Here is a 24,786-nt window from a genome sequence, read left to right as displayed (position 1 = left end):
TCTTTGTATTTCCATGGATTCGACTCAAGGATATGTAAACCTTAAAAAGTAGAGAGGGGACTCCACATAGTGTAATATGTCTTTTCAAAAGGATGGAGGAAACATGTATTATGCTTACCAAAGGAATAGGCACTGTTCTGTGACCAGTGCAGTCTCGCCTGCTAGCACCTTATACAGCGGCTAGTATGCTGTGTGTTGGTGTGTCCTCTCTGTTTTTTGGAGTATACGACTCTCTGTGAAAGGTCTCCAGTTGTAGCCGTGCACGTTACTTTGTAATGGAATGTCTGTTGTATTGTTACAACCAAGTATATAATGGTTGTTACTATTTAGGTAGTTTAGGTAATCTGTAACTTAACGGCACTAACGAAAAATTGGAAAAAGTTGGACAACTTCCAGATAAAATTTAAAAGGCTTTAATGACGCGTTTCTCAACCAGCTACGGGTCGTTTCATCAGATATAAAGCAGATAAAATACACTTCAAATTGTAACATTATATACACATTTGACTAATTAAAACCGGAAGTTGTCACTAAAAAAATAACCAATGGGTACATCTGAAAAACTCCAGCTGAGGTGTCAAAATCGTATCCTCAGCTGTTACATTCTAGCATTATTTAAAAATTATTCGACAATCAAAGGATTTAACAGATAAGACTTTGTTACCATAATGTGTTCATGTCGATGTGAAAGAAATGGGGGTATATATACACAAAATCCTAAGTATATTTTATTGTTGTTATTATTTCGACCTTTTTGGGATAGTGTTGAACTGAATGGTCACATTTGTTGGGTGCAATGTTTTAGATTTCTTAATAAACCATAAAATTTGTAGTGTCTTATTGAGTGTATGTGTGCACTTGTGTGTTCATATTAGACTGTGTGTTTTTATTTGTGAAGTGTAGATTTACTTTTATATCCCTATTAGAAAAGGATGTTAGAGGATATGTATATCGTATGTCTCTTGAGTATTTGTATTTCTAACCTTAGACCTATCAATTTACGTTCTTCTTATGTGTCTTTTCAATGTCTTGGAATGTATCGACATATTCACTCCGTTTTCAAAGAATAAAAAAGAATAAAAAATAATAATAATAATAATAATAAAATAAAAAAAAATATAAAAATAAAAATAAAAAAAAGAGAGAACAGACAGGTACCAAGAAAATTTAGTCAATACCAAAAACAAGAAACTACAGAGGGACCACGAAGATTACACTAACAATTGTGTCTATTCTTTCAATCGCAAAAGTGAGACACAAGAGATGAAAATAGGGCACATGAATACACAGGATACACAGAACGAATGGAAATTGGTCCAATATGGAAAACACAAAAAACAAAAAAAAATTCATATTATCACACAAACACTTACAAACAACATATACATCCAAATATTGTCAATCATGGGAACAATTGGTATAACAACAGGCACGCCAGTACATATCAAGACAAATCACATTCTTCACCACAACATGAACATTACAATGGGCATTATAACAACTCATACTATTTTAATAGGAACAAACAACAAAATAACCAATTTAGAGCTCATACATCCTATCAAACTCATCAAACACAACAACATAATAGAAACAAATCAGGAACACATCAAATATCCAATGCCTATCAAAGGAATTATCAACATGAGTCAGGCAATAAAAGGGATATTTCTTATAAGAATCACCAAGATGAGTCAGCAAATAAAATGGATCACTACTATCCACGATCAGATTCTTATACATACTATCCTAACTCTTTCAAACATTCGAATCAAGGATCCAACACACCAAATTACAATGCACATCATAGTTCCACACACCATCAAACATATCAAGAACATTTTGAACATCCAAACAGGTTTAGAATTCTATCAACTGAACGCAGAGACAATATTCCATTATTAGACAGTCCAAGTACCAGTCAGACCCCTTCTCCTTTTTTAGAGATAGGCTCACACATGAGAATCGAAAGTCCACAGATAAGAGCAGGAAAAAGACCCCATATGCCAGAAAACGAGGCTCAAGAGGTAGAGCCCTTGCCGCCAAGGAAAAGGAATTATCCAGATTAGATCAGGGTATATATAATCTTTCCTCACACCAACTATCCATTCATGAGAAAAGAGTATTAAAACAGGGTCTATCTTTTTGCCCTCCAAACACTCCCAGAATGTTTGATATTTTTGTGGACCTTAACAATTTCACGCGCAAATTAACATTACAAAAATATTTTGCTAATAAGAAACTCAAAAATAACCAAATTGAAAGTTCTCAAACACAATTAATTCTGACTGACACAATGCAATCCAACAAAAACACAGTCTGTTTGTTTGCAGAAACAGATAACCTCACCACGCATCTTTTTGAAGAATTTTTACATACCGATGTTAAAAACAAATCAAATTTTAATCCAACCAATGTAGGAAGAGAATATATCGATCTATTCCAGAATATGGTTCTGGAAGACTTCGATAAGATTCTACACACAAAAAAACGCAAGAAAAATTATGCCACTCTTAGTCACCAGAAAGCGATTTATGGTCTGCAAAACAATCCAAACATTATTATTTGTGACGCCGACAAAGGCGGGGGAATTGTCATCCAGGATCTTGAGGACTATATCCAAGAGGCCAACAGGATCCTAGATGACAAAAATTACTACAAAATTTTACACAAAGATCCTACTACCAATTTTTTACAGTCATACATTGAACATATAGACAATGGTTTTTCTTTAAAAATTCTTAACAAAAGTGAAAAAGATTATTTAAGAATACAAAATCCGAGCATAGCCCATTATTACCATTTACCAAAAATTCATAAAAATAAAACAAATCAACCAGGACGTCCAATTATTGCGGGAATAGGAAATTTGACATACAATCTATCATATTACATAGACCAATACCTTCAGAAATACGTGATCACATTACCCTCATATATTAAGGACAGCACACATCTATTACAACAATTAAGCAATATCAATATTACAGATCAGAATCTGTTATGGATCACATGCGATGTTAGCTCACTGTATTCAAATATCTCACATGAACTAGGGCTACAGGCTATTGCCTATTATCTCCAAAAAGACATTTATTTACCAAACACACAGTGTGATTTTATTTTGGAAAGCATCGCATTCATTTTACAACATAATTATTTTTTATATCAAGACAAATACTATTTACAAACAAAAGGTACGGCCATGGGGACCAGGTTCGCCCCAAGTTTTGCTAACCTATTTATGGGTTTTTTTGAAGAAAAATATATCTACTCTGCAAACTTGGGGTCAAACCTGGTCTTCTATGGCCGTTACATAGACAATCTGATCTTCCTATGGGAGGGTGATACCTCTTCAGCAGACAACCTTATCACTCATTTAAACAGCAACAATATGGGAATCCAATTCACAGCCAATATTCAGATGCACAAAATTGAATATCTAGATCTGATATTAAGTCTTGAAAACAAGAAGATAATTTCCAAAACTTTTTTTAAGGAGGTAGACAGCAACAGTTTTCTTAATTTCAACAGTAATCACCATAAAAATTGGATACGTAACATTCCCTATAGTCAGTTTCGCAGGATTAAACGCAATTGTTCCAATCATGACACCTTTTTGGAGCAAAGTAATATTCTATACAATAGATTCCTAGAGAAGGAATACCCTCCGTCACTATTGGACAAAGCCTTACATAGAGCATCAGAATTAAACAGAGATGATATTCTCGTGAATAATAAGAGCAAAAGTCAACCAGATTTTTCAGAACTAAAAGACATATGCTTCATTACTCAATACAACTCTGATTTTAATAAGATACAGCATATATTGTCCAAACACTGGCATATTATTCAGAGGGATCCAATTTTGAAAAGTCTAGTGAAAGACAAACCAAAATTTGTGTATAGAAGAGCCCCTACTCTTAGAAGTAAACTAGCTCCAAGTAAAAAAGTTAAACACATACACACTAAAAAGACTAACCAAACTCAAATACAAAATAGGGGGATTTTTGGCCTATGTGGAATGTACAAATGTGGGAAAGCAGGATGTGGCACATGCAAAATAATTAAATCTGGCATAAAAACTTTTAAATCAATGGTCACAGGGGAAACCTTTCAAATTCCCATATTCTTCAACTGCGAATCATCCTATACGGTATACCTTATGGAATGTGTATGCGGCCTACAATATGTAGGCCGCACCTCTAGAAAATTGAGAACTAGATGGGGAGAACACCACCGGAATTGTAAAAATTCCAGAAAAAAGAACATAAAACACAGTATACCCAATCATTGTTTATTGAAACACAATGGGAACCCATATATTTTCAAATACATTCCGATAGATTATGTTCCCAAAAATACAGATTACAATAGATTAATCAGACTCAGACAACGCGAAACTTTTTGGATCTACCGGTTGAAGACTCTATACCCATTTGGGCTCAACGCCAATTTGGATTTAGCAGCCTTCAACTAGTGGATTCACATCATTCTCTTTTTAGGCACATTCAAATAATAGATATGGACACCAAAAATGGAGTCAAGAAATATAGACTATTTTCCAAAATCATCTCACTCTAATTCCCCTCAAGGAACCCTTAGAGATTCCAATAGGGGTAGCTAGTACCTGAAACACCAACATACATTATTAATTTTCATCAATACCATTACATGTATTTTTGAGTACATACATACTGTTTAGTTAATATAGTCTGCATACACATACATACATCATTTTTTATTTCATAACACACCTGACTATTATAAAGGTTTTGGAGGACACACATACTGACTAGGGTACATTGACACACATTCACATACCTCATGAGCAACACATACATATATATACACCAAAAAATTAGTTTCAGATCAAATCAAACACATTTACAATCACAGCACACAAAAAAAACTAGAGCAAGATACTTATCTTGAATAATACACACATATATAAAAACAAAAATATGTTCAGATCACATGCAGCAAACAACACGCATTTCTTAAACATCTTTTGGTTCAAACACGTAGTATTTTTGGATATGCAACATCATTTGCACACAAATGTTTTTTTGGTTGCAAAGATATTTAGGATTGCAGCTACTAACGAAATCAAAAAAGTTTTCTCATTCAAAAAATATTTTGTCCACTTAATACATATATTTTGAATCAAGATTTTTTTTTTTTTTTTTTTTTATATATTTTTTTATTTTATTATTATTATTATTTTTTATTCTTTGAAAACGGAGTGAATATGTCGATACATTCCAAGACATTGAAAAGACACATAAGAAGAACGTAAATTGATAGGTCTAAGGTTAGAAATACAAATACTCAAGAGACATACGATATACATATCCTCTAACATCCTTTTCTAATAGGGATATAAAAGTAAATCTACACTTCACAAATAAAAACACACAGTCTAATATGAACACACAAGTGCACACATACACTCAATAAGACACTACAAATTTTATGGTTTATTAAGAAATCTAAAACATTGCACCCAACAAATGTGACCATTCAGTTCAACACTATCCCAAAAAGGTCGAAATAATAACAACAATAAAATATACTTAGGATTTTGTGTATATATACCCCCATTTCTTTCACATCGACATGAACACATTATGGTAACAAAGTCTTATCTGTTAAATCCTTTGATTGTCGAATAATTTTTAAATAATGCTAGAATGTAACAGCTGAGGATACGATTTTGACACCTCAGCTGGAGTTTTTCAGATGTACCCATTGGTTATTTTTTTAGTGACAACTTCCGGTTTTAATTAGTCAAATGTGTATATAATGTTACAATTTGAAGTGTATTTTATCTGCTTTATATCTGATGAAACGACCCGTAGCTGGTTGAGAAACGCGTCATTAAAGCCTTTTAAATTTTATCTGGAAGTTGTCCAACTTTTTCCAATTTTTCGTTAGTGCCGTTAAGTTACAGATTACCTAAACTACCTAAATAGTAACAACCATTATATACTTGGTTGTAACAATACAACAGACATTCCATTACAAAGTAACGTGCACGGCTACAACTGGAGACCTTTCACAGAGAGTCGTATACTCCAAAAAACAGAGAGGACACACCAACACACAGCATACTAGCCGCTGTATAAGGTGCTAGCAGGCGAGACTGCACTGGTCACAGAACAGTGCCTATTCCTTTGGTAAGCATAATACATGTTTCCTCCATCCTTTTGAAAAGACATATTACACTATGTGGAGTCCCCTCTCTACTTTTTAAGGTTTACATATCCTTGAGTCGAATCCACGGAAATACAAAGAGCATCTGGAGGATATATGCCTATACACAGTGTACTGGCCGCTGAGTAAAGTGCCAGCAGGCGATATCGCACTGGTCAGAGTTCAGTGCACCTTTTTTTGGTAAGCGCAATATTTGTGTTTTATTTTCTGCTGTGAAACAAACAATATCACACTATTGGCGCCCTCTTTTCTTCTTTCTTTTTTCTGCCACAGTAACACCCCCCCGCTCTCTGGGACCAAGAGGAGCTGCCCCGCCAGAAATACGTCCGGCGGCAATCTGTTTTCTATGGACCAAGACACTGTACATTAACACATTGGGACTTGGTATTATATCTATGATAACTATTACTTTGCTTTAGAAGACATATTGTTTTCAGTTTCGTTGCATTTTTTGTTTTTCTATTTGCATATTTGCATGTTTTCAGTCTTGTTGCATCGTTTGTTTTTCTATTTGGGTGCAGAGTTATTTGTCACTCCCATTTTTTTCCCGCCCCGATTTTTCAAAACCAATAGCGCGCCTTTTTGTATCCCCTTCTGGGATACTACAGATTGATTTCTTTGTTGCGAGAGTTTACCAAGGCAGCAGCTGATAGTAGGGGCATGTTGCAATCATTTTAATATACAGTTTATTGCTAATGTCGTTGTGATTATTATAATATATACTGTATTCTTAATACAATTTTTGTCACAATTATATATAAAAAAGACATATTTGATTAGGAAAAATTTAATCAGAACAAATACACAAGCAGGATTACTATTATATATTGACAATCGTTTGACCCCTCACAGTCAGTTGTAGATTGTCTATCTGGAGGTTATTACCCACAAATCGCTCTTCACATATTATTTTATTTTTATCATTTTTTTTAGGATATATAATTTCTTTTATAGTATTTAAACGTTCACATATCACCTTTTTTTCACACACTCACGTTTCCATTAGTTATCACATACAAGATTTGACACACCACCAATCACACAGAATATACTGTTACTTAATATTTAACAAAATATCCCGGCACACTAAAACTGGGATCAGATACATATATCCAAACTAGTATTTCACAGTATCACCATCACATTCTAACAAACACCACAACACTTTTAATCTTCAGCAGTGTTTTGATTCACATACGAGCACTCATCACCATCACCATCACTGTAGCTTAGAAATTCCACAAGATAATACTAACCTTTTACTGAATCTAAAAAATAATAATTACACTATGCAATCCAAAGAAGAAAGAAGTTCTAAACGTTTAGGATTTAATTTATCCAAAGACATATCTGTTATAGAAGCTCTATCTGAGAACCATGATATTATACCCATGAGAGATCTCTTCTATTTATTAGAAGAAGAAATAAATAAAGAGCACAGACACTGGTGGGATCTAACCACCTTGGAGAAATATTTAGAAAATAAATATATACCCAGAGGTCTAAGATTACTGAAACACTGTTCTTTTAAAGATGATCCAGAGATCCTAAAAAGATGGTATGATGCCTTAAGTGAATGCTCTTTTAATTTGATTAAAATCCTAATAGACCATAGAAGAAAACTATATAGTCAAAGCAGTAACAACATTGAAAAAATACAAAAAGACCTAAAAGTATATCAACAAAATCCCGATTATAACAAAATAAATAAAGATATTAACGAGAGAACAGACAGGTACCAAGAAAATTTAGTCAATACCAAAAACAAGAAACTACAGAGGGACCACGAAGATTACACTAACAATTGTGTCTATTCTTTCAATCGCAAAAGTGAGACACAAGAGATGAAAATAGGGCACATGAATACACAGGATACACAGAACGAATGGAAATTGGTCCAATATGGAAAACACAAAAAACTAAAAAATTCATATTATCACACAAACACTTACAAACAACATATACATCCAAATATTGTCAATCATGGGAACAATTGGTATAACAACAGGCACGCCAGTACATATCAGGACAAATCACATTCTTCACCACAACATGAACATTACAATGGGCATTATAACAACTCATACTATTTTAATAGGAACAAACAACAAAATAACCAATTTAGAGCTCATACATCCTATCAAACTCATCAAACACAACAACATAATAGAAACAAATCAGGAACACATCAAATATCCAATGCCTATCAAAGGAATTATCAACATGAGTCAGGCAATAAAAGGGATATTTCTTATAAGAATCACCAAGATGAGTCAGCAAATAAAATGGATCACTACTATCCACGATCAGATTCTTATACATACTATCCTAACTCTTTCAAACATTCGAATCAAGGATCCAACACACCAAATTACAATGCACATCATAGTTCCACACACCATCAAACATATCAAGAACATTTTGAACATCCAAACAGGTTTAGAATTCTATCAACTGAACGCAGAGACAATATTCCATTATTAAACAGTCCAAGTACCAGTCAGACCCCTTCTCCTTTTTTAGAGATAGGCTCACACATGAGAATCGAAAGTCCACAGATAAGAGCAGGAAAAAGACCCCATATGCCAGAAAACGAGGCTCAAGAGGTAGAGCCCTTGCCGCCAAGGAAAAGGAATTATCCAGATTAGATCAGAGTATATATAATCTTTCCTCACACCAACTATCCATTCATGAGAAAAGAGTATTAAAACAGGGTCTATCTTTTTGCCCTCCAAACACTCCCAGAATGTTTGATATTTTTGTGGACCTTAACAATTTCACGCGCAAATTAACATTACAAAAATATTTTGCTAATAAGAAACTCAAAAATAACCAAATTGAAAGTTCTCAAACACAATTAATTCTGACTGACACAATGCAATCCAACAAAAACACAGTCTGTTTGTTTGCAGAAACAGATAACCTCACCACGCATCTTTTTGAAGAATTTTTACATACCGATGTTAAAAACAAATCAAATTTTAATCCAACCAATGTAGGAAGAGAATATATCGATCTATTCCAGAATATGGTTCTGGAAGACTTCGATAAGATTCTACACACAAAAAAACGCAAGAAAAATTATGCCACTCTTAGTCACCAGAAAGCGATTTATGGTCTGCAAAACAATCCAAACATTATTATTCGTGACGCCGACAAAGGCGGGGGAATTGTCATCCAGGATCTTGAGGACTATATCCAAGAGGCCAACAGGATCCTAGATGACAAAAATTACTACAAAATTTTACACAAAGATCCTACTACCAATTTTTTATAGTCATACATTGAACATATAGACAAAGGTTTTTCTTTAAAAATTCTTAACAAAAGTGAAAAAGATTATTTAAGAATACAAAATCCGAGCATAGCCCATTATTACCATTTACCAAAAATTCATAAAAATAAAACAAATCCACCAGGACGTCCAATTATTGCGGGAATAGGAAATTTGACATACAATCTATCATATTACATAGACCAATACCTTCAGAAATACGTGATCACATTACCCTCATATATTAAGGACAGCACACATCTATTACAACAATTAAGCAATATCAATATTACAGATCAGAATCTGTTATGGATCACATGCGATGTTAGCTCACTGTATTCAAATATCTCACATGAACTAGGGCTACAGGCTATTGCCTATTATCTCCAAAAAGACATTTATTTACCAAACACACAGTGTGATTTTATTTTGGAAAGCATCGCATTCATTTTACAACATAATTATTTTTTATATCAAGACAAATACTATTTACAAACAAAAGGTACGGCCATGGGGATCAGGTTCGCCCCAAGTTTTGCTAACCTATTTATGGTTTTTTTTGAAGAAAAATATATCTACTCTGCAAACTTGGGGTCGAACCTGGTCTTCTATGGCCGTTACATAGACGATCTGATCTTCCTATGGGAGGGTGATACCTCTTCAGCAGACAACCTTATCACTCATTTAAACAGCAACAATATGGGAATCCAATTCACAGCCAATATTCAGATGCACAAAATTGAATATCTAGATCTGATATTAAGTCTTGAAAACAAGAAGATAATTTCCAAAACTTTTTTTAAGGAGGTAGACAGCAACAGTTTTCTTAATTTCAACAGTAATCACCATAAAAATTGGATACGTAACATTCCCTATAGTCAGTTTCGCAGGATTAAACGCAATTGTTCCAATCATGACACCTTTTTGGAGCAAAGTAATATTCTATACAATAGATTCCTAGAGAAGGAATACCCTCCGTCACTATTGGACAAAGTCTTACATAGAGCATCAGAATTAAACAGAGATGATATTCTCGTGAATAATAAGAACAAAAGTCAACCAGATTTTTCAGAACTAAAAGACATATGCTTCATTACTCAATACAACTCTGATTTTAATAAGATACAGCATATATTGTCCAAACACTGGCATATTATTCAGAGGGATCCAATTTTGAAAAGTCTAGTGAAAGACAAACCAAAATTTGTGTATAGAAGAGCCCCTACTCTTAGAAGCAAACTAGCTCCAAGTAAAAAAGTTAAACACATACACACTAAAAAGACTAACCAAACTCAAATACAAAATAGGGGGATTTTTGGCCTATGTGGAATGTACAAATGTGGGAAAGCAGGATGTGGCACATGCAAAATAATTAAATCTGGCATAAAAACTTTTAAATCAATGGTCACAGGGGAAACCTTTCAAATTCCCATATTCTTCAACTGCGAATCATCCTATACGGTATACCTTATGGAATGTGTATGCGGCCTACAATATGTAGGCCGCACCTCTAGAAAATTGAGAACTAGATGGGGAGAACACCACCGGAATTGTAAAAATTCCAGAAAAAAGAACATAAAACACAGTATACCCAATCATTGTTTATTGAAACACAATGGGAACCCATATATTTTCAAATACATTCCGATAGATTATGTTCCCAAAAATACGGATTACAATAGATTAATCAGACTCAGACAACGCGAAACTTTTTGGATGTAACGGTTGAAGACTCTATACCCATTTGGGCTCAACGCCAATTTGGATTTAGCAGCCTTCAACTAGTGGATTCACATCATTCTCTTTTTAGGCACATTCAAATAATAGATATGGACACCAAAAATGGAGTCAAGAAATATAGACTATTTTCCAAAATCATCTCACTCTAATTCCCCTCAAGGAACCCTTAGAGATTCCAATAGGGGTAGCTAGTACCTGAAACACCAACATACATTATTAATTTTCATCAATACCATTACATGTATTTTTGAGTACATACATACTGTTTAGTTAATATAGTCTGCATACACATACATACATCATTTTTTATTTCATAACACACCTGACTATTATAAAGGTTTTGGAGGACACACATACTGACTAGGGTACATTGACACACATTCACATACATCATGAGCAACACATACATATATATACACCAAAAAATTAGTTTCAGATCAAATCAAACACATTTACAATCACAGCACACAAAAAAACTAGAGCAAGATACTTATCTTGAATAATACACACATATATAAAAACAAAAATATGTTCAGATCACATGCAGCAAACAACACGCATTTCTTAAACATCTTTTGGTTCAAACACGTAGTATTTTTGGATATGCAACATCATTTGCACACAAATGTTTTTTTGGTTGCAAAGATATTTAGGATTGCAGCTACTAACGAAATCAAAAAAGTTTTCTCATTCAAAAAATATTTTGTCCACTTAATACATATATTTTGAATCAAGATTTTTTTTTTATTTTTTTTTTATTTTTTTTTTTATATATATTTTTTTATTTTATTATTATTATTATTTTTTATTCTTTGAAAACGGAGTGAATATGTCGATACATTCCAAGACATTGAAAAGACACATAAGAAGAACGTAAATTGATAGGTCTAAGGTTAGAAATACAAATACTCAAGAGACATACGATATACATATCCTCTAACATCCTTTTCTAATAGGGATATAAAAGTAAATCTACACTTCACAAATAAAAACACACAGTCTAATATGAACACACAAGTGCACACATACACTCAATAAGACACTACAAATTTTATGGTTTATTAAGAAATCTAAAACATTGCACCCAACAAATGTGACCATTCAGTTCAACACTATCCCAAAAAGGTCGAAATAATAACAACAATAAAATATACTTAGGATTTTGTGTATATATACCCCCATTTCTTTCACATCGACATGAACACATTATGGTAACAAAGTCTTATCTGTTAAATCCTTTGATTGTCGAATAATTTTTAAATAATGCTAGAATGTAACAGCTGAGGATACGATTTTGACACCTCAGCTGGAGTTTTTCAGATGTACCCATTGGTTATTTTTTTAGTGACAACTTCCGGTTTTAATTAGTCAAATGTGTATATAATGTTACAATTTGAAGTGTATTTTATCTGCTTTATATCTGATGAAACGACCCGTAGCTGGTTGAGAAACGCGTCATTAAAGCCTTTTAAATTTTATCTGGAAGTTGTCCAACTTTTTCCAATTTTTCGTTAGTGCCGTTAAGTTACAGATTACCTAAACTACCTAAATAGTAACAACCATTATATACTTGGTTGTAACAATACAACAGACATTCCATTACAAAGTAACGTGCACGGCTACAACTGGAGACCTTTCACAGAGAGTCGTATACTCCAAAAAACAGAGAGGACACACCAACACACAGCATACTAGCCGCTGTATAAGGTGCTAGCAGGCGAGACTGCACTGGTCACAGAACAGTGCCTATTCCTTTGGTAAGCATAATACATGTTTCCTCCATCCTTTTGAAAAGACATATTACACTATGTGGAGTCCCCTCTCTACTTTTTAAGGTTTACATATCCTTGAGTCGAATCCACGGAAATACAAAGAGCATCTGGAGGATATATGCCTATACACAGTGTACTGGCCGCTGAGTAAAGTGCCAGCAGGCGATATCGCACTGGTCAGAGTTCAGTGCACCTTTTTTTGGTAAGCGCAATATTTGTGTTTTATTTTCTGCTGTGAAACAAACAATATCACACTATTGGCGCCCTCTTTTCTTCTTTCTTTATTTATTGGTGTGTAGATCATTGTTTTTCCTGGCATTCTTTCAAAATTCCTAGGAATTTGCAGTTCTTTCTGGATAAGGGCCTATCTGCCAGTTCTCTGAAGGGGCAGGTTTCTGCTATTTTAGTTTTGTTCCATATGAAGATTGCTTCTTTCCTGTTGTTCATAGTTTTTTCAGGCTTTGATCTGTATTAAACCTGATATCAAGCCAATTTCTCCTCCATGGAATCTCAACTTGGTGTTAAGGGTTTTGCATGCTCCTCTTTTTGAACCTATGCATAAGGTGGATATTAAACTGCTTTCTTGGAAGGTGTTATTTATTTTAGCTATCTCTTCTGTTAGAGAAGTTTCTGAGTTATCTGCTCTTTCTTGTATTCTTTCTTATCTGATCTTTCATCAGGATAAGGCAGTTTTACAGACTACTTTTGACTTTTTGCCTAAGGTTGTTTTTTCAGACAAAATTAGCAGAGAGATTTTTGTTCCTTCTTTGTGTCCTAATCCCAAGTATTCTTCAGAGAGATCTTTGCCTACTTTATTCCTTGTTAGGACATTAAAATATTACCATGATGCTACTAAGGACTTAAGACAAACTTCTAGTTTTTTAATTCGCTTTACTGGTCATAGGAAAGGTCAGAAAGTTTCTGCTGTTTCTTAGTTGAAACTTATGATTCATAAGGCTCCACCACAGCGGATTACTCCTCATTCTACTAGGTCAGTTGCCATGTCTTGGGCCTTCAAGAATAAGGCTTCTGTTGACCAGATTTGCAAGGCAGCCACTTGGTCTTCTTTGCATACTTTTACAAAATTCTACAATTTTGATGATTTTGCTTCTTCTGAAGCACCCTTTGACGAACTCCGGCTACAATGACTGGATAGCTCCACCAAAAGAGTCTTTCCTATACCTGGAACCTGTAGCTGTACAGCGGCAAAGTGATTATAGCAAGTATCACCCCCTAATAACCAGACAAGACCAGTATTAAGGTTAAACACAAACAGACTTTATTGTGAAAAACACACAGCTTATATGGAAAAAAAGAATATCCAAGGAATGTCAGTCCAGACTATTGATAAGTAAAAAAATATATATTTATAATCCATTAAAATGGAAACAGCAACAGGCTGTGAGTGAGAGTAAAGGTAAATCAGGACAGAATAGTCTGACCGGTTTCGGGTGTATAGACCGTAATCATAGACCTAAATTTACAGTTTAAAAGTAATCTCATTGGTTGGTGCCAGCAAGCGTCCTAATTAACCCTGTACATGCAGACATTACTGAAGTGAAACAAAGCTTTCCTCAAGGACATCTATATAGAAAGCACAGGATGAAATGATCTGGGACAACATAGTGATATCATGTGACAAATAAACTTAATAAACAATGTGTCTAGTACTGAGCCCAAAATACTCATTTATATAAACATGTAGGACTCTATCTATATCCAAAACATGCTCTGGAACATATTAAGGGATATACTCTTGGGTAGATGCATAACATGAGAGGTATATGCACCAATTAGCTAAAGTATAACGTCGCCCAATCCAGCAATGCTCAAAACTAGCAAATGGCTGAGGTGGTCATAATGCTCAACATGTATAGTGCATAAGAAGTTTCATAAAATTATGTATTCAAAATATGTGATGTAATATACAGTATACAATATACAAAAAACACACCAATAATATAACATAACATCTTGTAATGATGAATAGTGCTGCCACCAGCATAATGCATTAAACATTGATAACCGACAGACTCAAACTATCTAGAAGGTATAGATACATGAGTGCTATGGGATAAACATTAACATTGTGGCAGTAATATGCACTACATATTCATTTGAGAATCTGGTATATATTAACAGCAAAATATGTATAATCTATATAATTGCAGCTATGGTAGATGTTATTGTTATTGTAGAACAGGTAGGATAATACATGCATATAGGTGGCAGCATACTCAATAGCACATAGTTTAAACAACCACGTATGAATATATAGCTATTTGTTTGGCCACTATTAAAGCAAGTTATCTATGCCAGTAATTTATAATATCGAACTCTGAATTGAATCCAATAGGAACCAGGGTATTGAACTTATGGATCCAATATATTTATTTTATACACAGAATTTGAAACTTGTCACCTCCTCTCGGTGGCTTTGCTATTAGTTCAATTGCTTGCCACCTTGTATTACCTTCATGGACCTCAATGAAGTGTTGGGAAAGGGCCGAGCACGCTCTTTACCCTGCTATGTATAGCAGATGTTCTCTTATTCGTGTGCCCACTTCTCTAGTTGTTCTACCAATGTATTGACGAGAACAGGATGTACATTCAGTGAGGTGTAGATAATGAATTTACTCTTAAAGTTGACACAGCCCCTAGTAACATATGATTCAGGGGGGTTAAGGGAATGGAATGTATCCGTAACATGTACATGGTCACAAGATTACAGGACCTTTTGCCACACCTAAATGTACCTTTGAATCACAGCCAGGAACTGCCTTATCTATCTGCCTTCAAAAGACTTCGGGACAGAATATTCCCCAAAGATGAGTTCTTCTTATACACAAACCTACAGCCCTGTCATACCTTATCCCTGAGTTGTTTGTCCCCCATGAGAAAAGGCAAATTCTTCTTGACAATATTACACACTTTCTCTTATTGATTCGAGAAAGTGGTGACAAAAAAAGGTCTGTCCGTGTCACCAGAAAAGTGTTCTGAACCTTTTTTGCTTGTGTTTTTATTCCTTGTATAGTTGCTACCCAGGAGGTCATTACTGTTCATACCTTTTACTTCCATAAAGACATTCTCAACAATGTTTTTTGAGTAACCCCTGGATAGTAAACGATTGGATCCCTACTCTCTTTCAAAAAATCAGTCTCCATAGAGCAATTACGTTTGAATCGCATAAACTGACTTTTGGCAAAGACATGCTTTGGATGGTTACTACGAGCATGCCAAAGGGCATTGCCCGCAATGGGCTTCCTGTAAAGACTTGAAGTAATGCATTTGTTTACAATATCTCCTTTCAGGATAATGTCTAAAAAATGAATCACTCAAATGTAAATTTCAGTCCTACCTCATTTTGGTTAAGATAATCTACAAAATCTCGGGCCATATCACTGCTTGATGTCCAGATTATCAGGAGATCATCAATGTACGTCACATACTTAGTTATGTGAGACACTTATCGATTGGCAGATCCATAGACGTGAAACCGCTCCTACCTCCCCATAAAGAGGTTGGCATAGGAGGGGGCAAACTTCGCCCCCATACTGGTTCCATGTCTCTGGAGATAAAATTTACCAGAGAACATGAAAAAATTGTGCTCTAGTAAAAACCTGATAACTCTAATCAGAAAATCTCTTACTTCCAAGGACAAATTCATATATAAATCAAAGAAAAATGCCACTGCCTCCAGACCAAAATTGTGTGGGATTGAGGAATAAAGTGAGACGATATCAACTGTCATCCAACTGTATCCATCATTCCATAGAGTACCTTCCAATTTGGATAGGGTATGCGTGGTATCCCTGAGATAGCTGGGAAAATTTATCACAAGTGGCTGAAGAAATTGTTCCACCCAATTTGAGAGGGGTTCAAGGAGAGAGCCTATACCCGCAACTATAGGTCTCCCCTTGACATTCTCTGGACCCTTATGCACCTTAGGAAGGTTATATACACATTCCCATCTTGATAAGAGCCTTATCTGATCCTGCGCTTTCCACCCCACCAGGCAGGCTGGCACCTCCATAGGAGCCATAGTCACATAGAGACCCCACAAAAGCTAGGTTGCAGTTTTGGGGTGCTCCCGGGGGAACGGCGGCTATTCCAGTGTGTCCTTAGAGAGCTCCTGGTCCCCAGATGCCACAGTCCAAAAAGGCGACATGATCCAATACTGGGGACCGTAGCAGCAGCTTGGCAAAGGTACTCAGGAACAGCCTAAGGTGGGGGTTGTATTGGAATGTAGACTTGCACCACCATGAAAGAAATGAATTTATCAGGTAAGCATGAATTATGTTTTTGTCAAGCACCTTATACCATATACAGTATCTCACAAAAGTGAGTACACCCCTCACATTTTTGTAAATATTTTATTATATTTTTTCATGTGACAACACTGAAGAAATTACACTTTTCTACAATGTACAAGTAGTGAGTGTACAGCCTGTATAACAGTTTAAATTTTCTGTCCCCTCAAAATAACTCAACACACAGCCATTAATGTCTAAACCGTTGGCAACAAAAGTGCATACACCTCTATGTGCAAATGTTCAAATTGGGCCAAAGTGTAAATTTTTTGTGTGGCTACCATTATTTTCCAGCACTAACTTAACCCTCTTGGGCATGGAGTTCAACAGAGCTTCACAGGTTGCCATTGGAGTCCTCTTCCACTCCTCCATGACGATATCACGGAGCTGGTGGATGTTAGAGACCTTGCGCTCCCCCACCTTCCGTTTGAGGATGCTCCACAAATGCTCATTAGGGATTAGGTCTGGAGACATGCTTGGCCAGTCCATCACCTTTACCCTCAGTTTCCTTAGCAAGGCAGTGGTCGTATTGGAGGTGTGTTTGGGGTCGTTATCATGTTGGAATACTGCCCTGTGGCCCAGTCTCCCAAGGGAGGGGATCGTGCTCTGCTTCAGTATGTCACAGTACATGTTAGCATTCATGGTTCGCTCAATGAACTGTAGCTCCCCAGTGCTGGCAGCACTCATGCAGGCCCAGACCATGGCACTCCCTCCACCATGCTTGACTGTAGGCAAGACACAATTGTCTTTGTACTCCTCACCTGGTTGCCTCCACACACGCTTGACACCACCTGAACCAAATAAGTTTATCTTGGTCTCATTGGACCACAGGGCATGGTTCCAGTAATCCATGTCCTTAGTCTGCTTGTCTTCAGCAAACTGTGGGCTTTCTTATGCATCATCTTTAGAAGAAGTTTCCTTCTGGGAGGACAGCCATGCAGACCAATTTGATGCAGTGTGCGGCGTATGGTCTGAACACTGACAGGCTGACCCCCCACCCCTTCAACCTCTGCAGCAATATTGGCAGTACTCATACGTCTCCCAAAGACAACCTCTGGATATGATGCTGAGCATGTGCACTCAACATCTTTGGTCGACCATGGCGAGGCCTGTTCTGAGTGGAATCTGTCCTGTGAAACCACTGTATGGTCTTGCCCACTGTGCTGTAGCTCAATTTCAGTGTCTTGGCTATCTTCTTATAGTCTAGACCATCTTTATATAGAGCAACAATATTTTTTTCAGACCCTCAGAGAGTTCTTTGCCTTGAGATGCCATGTTGAACTTCCAGTGACCAGTATGAGAGAGTGTGAGAGCGATAACACCAAACTTAACACACCTGCTCCCCATGCACACCTGAGACCTTGTAACACTAACGAGTCACATGACACTGGGGAGGGAAAATGGCTTATTGGGCCCAATTTGGACATTTCCACTTAGGGGTGTACTCACTTTTGTTGCCAACGGTTTAGACATTAATGGCTGTGTGTTGAGTTATTTTGAGGAGACAGCAAAAGTTTCTTATTTCATGTGCGAGATTTTATGTATTGGGCACTAGGCAATTGCAAATATTCAGACTTTGTTTGCACAATGAATATCTTATTTTTATCACATTCATTTAGTTCCAACACTGTATAAACTTATTTAGAAGTTCAACTCAAAATATTTGCAAAGTTATTTTGAGTTTGCCTTCTGACCTTATATGTCAGGTGTTATGCCTATATATATGCCTGTACCAGATAATAATTTCTGCACAAGTAACCGTCTTAAACAACAAAGCAACTTTTGATGTGATTGACAGGAACTTCCAAATTACAAATCTGTATAAAACATAGGTGAAATGATCTTTGGTAAATTTCAAAGATGATCTTACATCCACCACGAGGCCCCTCTGGAACCTCACATGTGTCTATTATCACTGTTATTGCTTGGTCACCAAAAATACCTAATTCATCAGTACAGAGATGCAGAATTATCTCTAGAAATGTTTCCCTGGTTTTCCTCTCAAGGTTTGGGACCATGAGTCCTTTATGTCATAGAGTTCGTGTCCAATATGGCCATTCAATATGTTCTTTTCTTCACTATTTGTTAGTTGTGCTTTCCCTGTTAGTGGTTTCCCCAATTTTGGATTTTTTGCAAGTCATCAGCACAACACAACTTGTACTCTATGTTATGTTGTTTTTTACACATTTTTTATTAACAGTAAGTAGTATTAAAGTGAAACTTCATTAAATGCATGCCTATTCTGTATAGTGACATGCTAGTTTATTGTTACTTTGAATTAACATTAAAAATGCTGGCTATTTTAACTATATGGAGTCAAAGTTTAGGATTTCCAGATTTTACAATAATTTAAATGTAAAAGCATCCACATTCAGAAGTATGTGTTTTTAGACATGTTCTTGTTTCTTCATCTAGAAAAAAGATTATCCAGAGGCATTTCGCATGCAAGTTCAGCCATTGTCTCATTAGCTCGACTACATGTGACCAACGAATGCAGCAGTGAGCCATTTCCATTAGAGATGCCCATATATACATTCCAACTACCAGACCTCAGTGTGTACAGTGAAGACTTCCGAAGCTTTATTGAACGGGATCTAATTGAACAGTCAACAATGGTGGCCTTGGAACAGGCAGGTAAGGTATTTACATGTATATACACACATGACATATGTCACTTTAATCTTGATAACTGCACAATCATTTATTGATAGCTCTATAGATGAAAACATTTACACAGTAAGAACTTTTTATAATAATTATATCTTCTCCTTTGTGTCATGAATATAGTATGTTGTGCCATTTGTGTAATAATGTTGACACTAAATCCAGCACATTCAAAGTCATCATAACCCTTAATAGTTATTATTTAAAATATTATTTTTAGTGGAAACATCCATTCCTTTCATTTGTGTGGTTAAGCAGTACTTTGTCTATCAACATTTCACAACTTGCAAATATCCAATAATATACACATTAGGGGGAAATAAACATAGATTTATTTAAGTGCTATTATGTATTACCAAGCCCTAAATGCTGACTGGCATTTGCCATTTTTGACATGCTTGTTTTGGTCTAGTTTATATGGACAAAAAATGAAAATAAAATCAGCTATAAATAATATTTACAAATTATATGCTCCTTCTAATATTGAAAATATTGAATGTCAGATCTCCTTTTTTAAATAAATATTTTTATTTGAGGAGTTACATATTACATTTTTCAAACTTACAGATGTTGTACAAATGTATATCAACATTATGCAAAAATCACAGTGGTGCAATTGATCAAATATCCATGTTTTTGTCCCTGTTGAGGTTAGTGGGAATCGCTCTTGGATCCTAGTTGATTTTTAACTAATCGAACATAACAATAAAGAAAACAATTAGCTCCGTAAAATGAACGAAGATACAAAAACAATATATAACAGTGTTACATCATATTCAAGTAGTTGAGTGAACATATTACTTGGTTGTTGTGGCTTTCGCCTTGTCTGTGCTTTAAATTGTACATTTTTAACATTCCAGTATGAGGTTTCTGATTTTGAGTCCACTGTTCAAAAGTACTAGTCACCTTTGGAAGGTGAGTGCTAGATAACCTGTTGAGCCGGGCATTAATACCCTCTGGTGCTTCAGCCGTGTGTCCTTGTAAGTTTTAAGCCTTACTTTTAGCATCTGTATAGTAGTGTAGTACATTTATGTTTAAGTTTTTTCCAGCCCTATCAACCTTTAAGAAACAAATGCCTAAGTGTGAGGTTTTAGATATTTTGTGGGGTAAATGTAGTGTTTGTGAGAGTAATGAGTAGGTGGGTGACTTAGCTGCCTGTCCTTTTGCTCCGTGCTCTATTCTGTTATGTGTTGGAGGCATGTTGTTGCCATAATGCTAGCATTGACTCGTGGGTGTCTATGGTTCCTGATTGTAGGTGGTGATATCTTTCTAGTTGTAGTAGGTTTGTCACTTGTAATTCCAAGTCCTTCACCGTAGGTACGATATCAGATTTCCAATGCTTTGGAATTAGTGTTTTGGCACTATTTATCATGAGTATCAGTAGTGTTTTGTATGTGATGTTTCCAAGCTTGGGTAGTGCTAGGAATAGAAGATTTTTTGGGTCATTGGGCACGGGTTTCTGTATTACATCTGATATTTGGTGCAGTACACTTGTCCATTGCCTGAAGTCTGTTAGGGGCGAGATACCACCTTTTGAAGAACTTACAGTGTGTTTCCAAGACCCTTGTGGAGATTGATGATTTTTTAGTTATCGAGAAGACTATGTTCCAGTCTGTGTGTGATGTTGGTACCCATTTCAGTTTCCAAGGATTTGGTATATGTGGATAGATCCTGGGCATCTCTTGGCAATAAATGATTATACAGAATGGATATTGCATGTTTTGGGGTAGAGTCTAGCAAGCATAAAGTTTCATATGGTGTGTATTTCCTGAGTATATGATGTTTGTTGGGATAAGTGTCTATAAAATGGCATATTTGTTGATGAGAGTACCAGGTAAGAGATATATCAGGGTATTTGTCCAGTATTTCATCCATTGGGTTGACCTTACCATCTTGGAATAGTATTGAGATTATTTTGTCCTTTATGTGGCAGTTGTTGTCAGTCTGTGTATCCTTGAGATTCCAAGGAATTGTTGTGTTGTTGCAAATAGGAATCATGGGGGATAGTATGTTAGAGATGTTAGTGGATGTGTTTAATAGCTTATCCCATGTCATAAAGAAATCTGTAAGTAGGGGATAATGATGGATTGTTGGCGACCGGTATTTGGCGGGTAGCCATGCGGATATCCCTGCGTTATTTAAGCCCATAATCTATCTGTCTCATTGGACCCATTGTTTGTGTTTGCTTTTAGCGCACCAGTCTAACAATTTATGTAGTGTTATTGCTTTTTTGTATATAGAAATGTTTGAGACCCCTAGACCTCCTTTGTCTCTAGGTAAGTACATTGTACGCTTTGCGACTCTAGGTTTGATGCCCTGCCATATGAATTGTTCCAACAGACATTGGACTTTATTAAGGTATTGTACTGGTATGTTTTTTGGGGTCGTTTGTTACAAGTATAATAATATCGGGAGGATGTTAATTTTTATTCGATTTATTCTACCTATCCAAGATATTGTTTTGTTCTTCCAACTGGAGAGGTCTGCCATCAGTATTTCTTCTAGAGCTTTGTAGTTGGCATGGAATATTATTTTGGGATCTAGGGCTAGGCATATGCCTAAGTTTCTTAGTTTAATTCTTTGTTTTAGGGGGCAGTTGGGTATTAAGTGGTTTAGTGATTTCTCTTCATATGTGAGGTTCATCATTTCTGATTTTGTTATGTTTAAGATGAAATTGGACACGTGGCCATAATCTTCGAATATTTTCAGAGTGTTTGGTATAGATGATTCTATTTTAGTCAGTGTAAGTAGAATGTCATCAGCATATAGTGCCAATTTGTATTCTGTTTCGTCCATCTGAATGCCTGTTATTTGAGTTTGTTTCCTTATTTTTTGTGCCAGGGTTTCTATGGATAGTGCAAAAATGATGGGAGAGAGGGGGCATCCCTGTCTCATACCGTTATATATGTGAAATTTATTGGATAACAGGCCAGTGACCTTAACTTTTGCCGTGGGTGATGTGTAAATGAACCCTATTAAATGCTATTAAATTTGACAAATTTTAAAGCACATTGAGAAAGGCCGCTACTCTGCCGAAACGCGTTTGTGCGATGGTGTGAATGGTTGTTGATTTTAAATTTAAGTATATTAGCAGTCTCCGTAATTTCTAGCTTGCGGCTACCTAAGGAACTCAGTGCCTTTGGCCATCCCTGTCACCTGAAGCCGGGGTATCCTGATACCGGCCAGGAATACAGGGGGGTGGTTGCACTGTGATCTCCTTTCTTTCTATAGTGGCCGCATTATTGGGTCTTTTGGGAGCCTAATATATTAGAATTATTTACTAGTGGTTATACTAATTATATTTTAATAATGTGTACAATAAAAATTAAATTTTTTAAATTACTTAAACTCTTTAGTTGAAATATTTTTCAACAAGTATTACAATATATATTGGAATGAGTGCTATTTAACCCCTTCTTGTCCCATCTCCCCTCTCCCTTTAATATACTACACGTTGGTAGGTCTAAGTTTGCAAGGAAGTTATCCATGTCTTGGAGAGTGGCAGAATTTTAAATGTTATATAGCGTTGCATAATATTGCCTGAATGTTTCTACTATATGTTTACTGTCTTTGTTTATATCTCCTTGAGTGTTTGAGATGGAGTGCATGTGAGTGTTCTTGCAAGAGAAGGGCCTGTTTTATCTTTAATATCAAAGTATTTTTGTTTCAGAATCGCTGATTTTTTTTAATATTCTTTTGTGAGGTGATCCTTCAGATGTTGTGTTAGTGACTTGAGTATATTGTCAGACTTTGGGTCTTGTTTGTGTTTCTTTCCCCAATAGCTTATCTGTTCCAGTGTGTAGTTTAAGTATTGTATGTTGGCTTTTTTTTTCTCTGGCTTTGTGTGCTAAAAATTTTCCCCTCACTACACATTTGTGTACTTCCCACACAGTGGATGTTGTAATGTTTTCTGTGTCATTGTCTCTGAAGTAATTTCCTAAGGATGTGTCTTGTTTGGTCAAGGTGTTTTCTAGCATATATTCGTCCAGTCGCCAAATGTTATTTCGCTGTGAGATATCAGGCCAGTCTATGTTATACTGCACTGGGGCATGATCAGACCAGGTGATTGTTAATATGTTTGAGTCTGTAATCATCAACAGGCCTGTCTAATCTGTGAATATGTAGTCTATTCTTGTATATGTGTTGTGTGGGTGAGAGTAAAAAGTGTAATCCCTGGTGTTTGTGTTGATTGTTCTCCAGATATCATGCAAGGTTAGTTAGGTTAGTTGATTTTATATTTTTTCATTTTGGGGTGCTGGTTGTCCCTGTTGATGTGTCTAATCCCGGGTCTAGTGATAGGTTGAAGTTCCCACTAAGGAACAAGGTTCCTTTAGTATGTTCTAATAAAAGTTGGTGTATTGTTTTGAAAAGATGATGCTAGTCTTTGTTTGGCAGGTATACATTTACCAAGGTGATGGGTCTGTTATAAAGGAGACCTACTAAAAGTATGTATCTACCATTTTTATCCTTTCTATATGAGTAGCCTGGAATTGAATAGAGTTTTTATAGAGGTCTCCCACTTCTCTTGTTTTAGTGTTCCTGATGTTAGGTAAGTGGTTCTGTATTTGTGGCTCAATATTTTTGGTTCCCTCCCCCTTTTGAAATGTGTCTCCTGAATGAACAAGATGTCACTGGAGGTTTTGTGGAGGTCTCTAAACACCATAGACCTCTTTTCAGGGCTATTTAAACCCTTCACATTCATAGTGGTTAGTGAGAGCATGTGTGCGTTTGGTTGCATTTTGTTCTATTGATGTGGGAGTCTGGCTAGTGAACGTGGGTTACGTGTTGTAGGACTTTTTGTTGGAAACGT

At 35.8% G+C, this 24,786-nt stretch overlaps 1 protein-coding gene across 1 annotated transcript in view; it reads left to right on the top strand.

Annotated features, from left to right (window-relative positions):
* The window catches only part of OTUD7A (OTU deubiquitinase 7A), a 423,923-nt gene that overhangs the window by 140,220 nt on the left and 258,917 nt on the right, over nt 1–24,786 (top strand). The window contains exon 5 of the mRNA XM_053719344.1: nt 19,728–19,946. Within this exon, the coding sequence (XP_053575319.1) occupies nt 19,728–19,946 (219 nt within the window). The remainder of the gene's footprint in view (nt 1–19,727; nt 19,947–24,786) is intronic.

Source organism: Bombina bombina, chromosome 6 (assembly GCF_027579735.1).
Source record: "Bombina bombina isolate aBomBom1 chromosome 6, aBomBom1.pri, whole genome shotgun sequence".
In the NCBI taxonomy this organism is placed as follows: domain Eukaryota; kingdom Metazoa; phylum Chordata; class Amphibia; order Anura; family Bombinatoridae; genus Bombina; species Bombina bombina.
The sequence above is the reverse complement of the archived record's forward strand: the minus strand, read 5'-3'. Positions and strand labels throughout refer to the sequence as shown.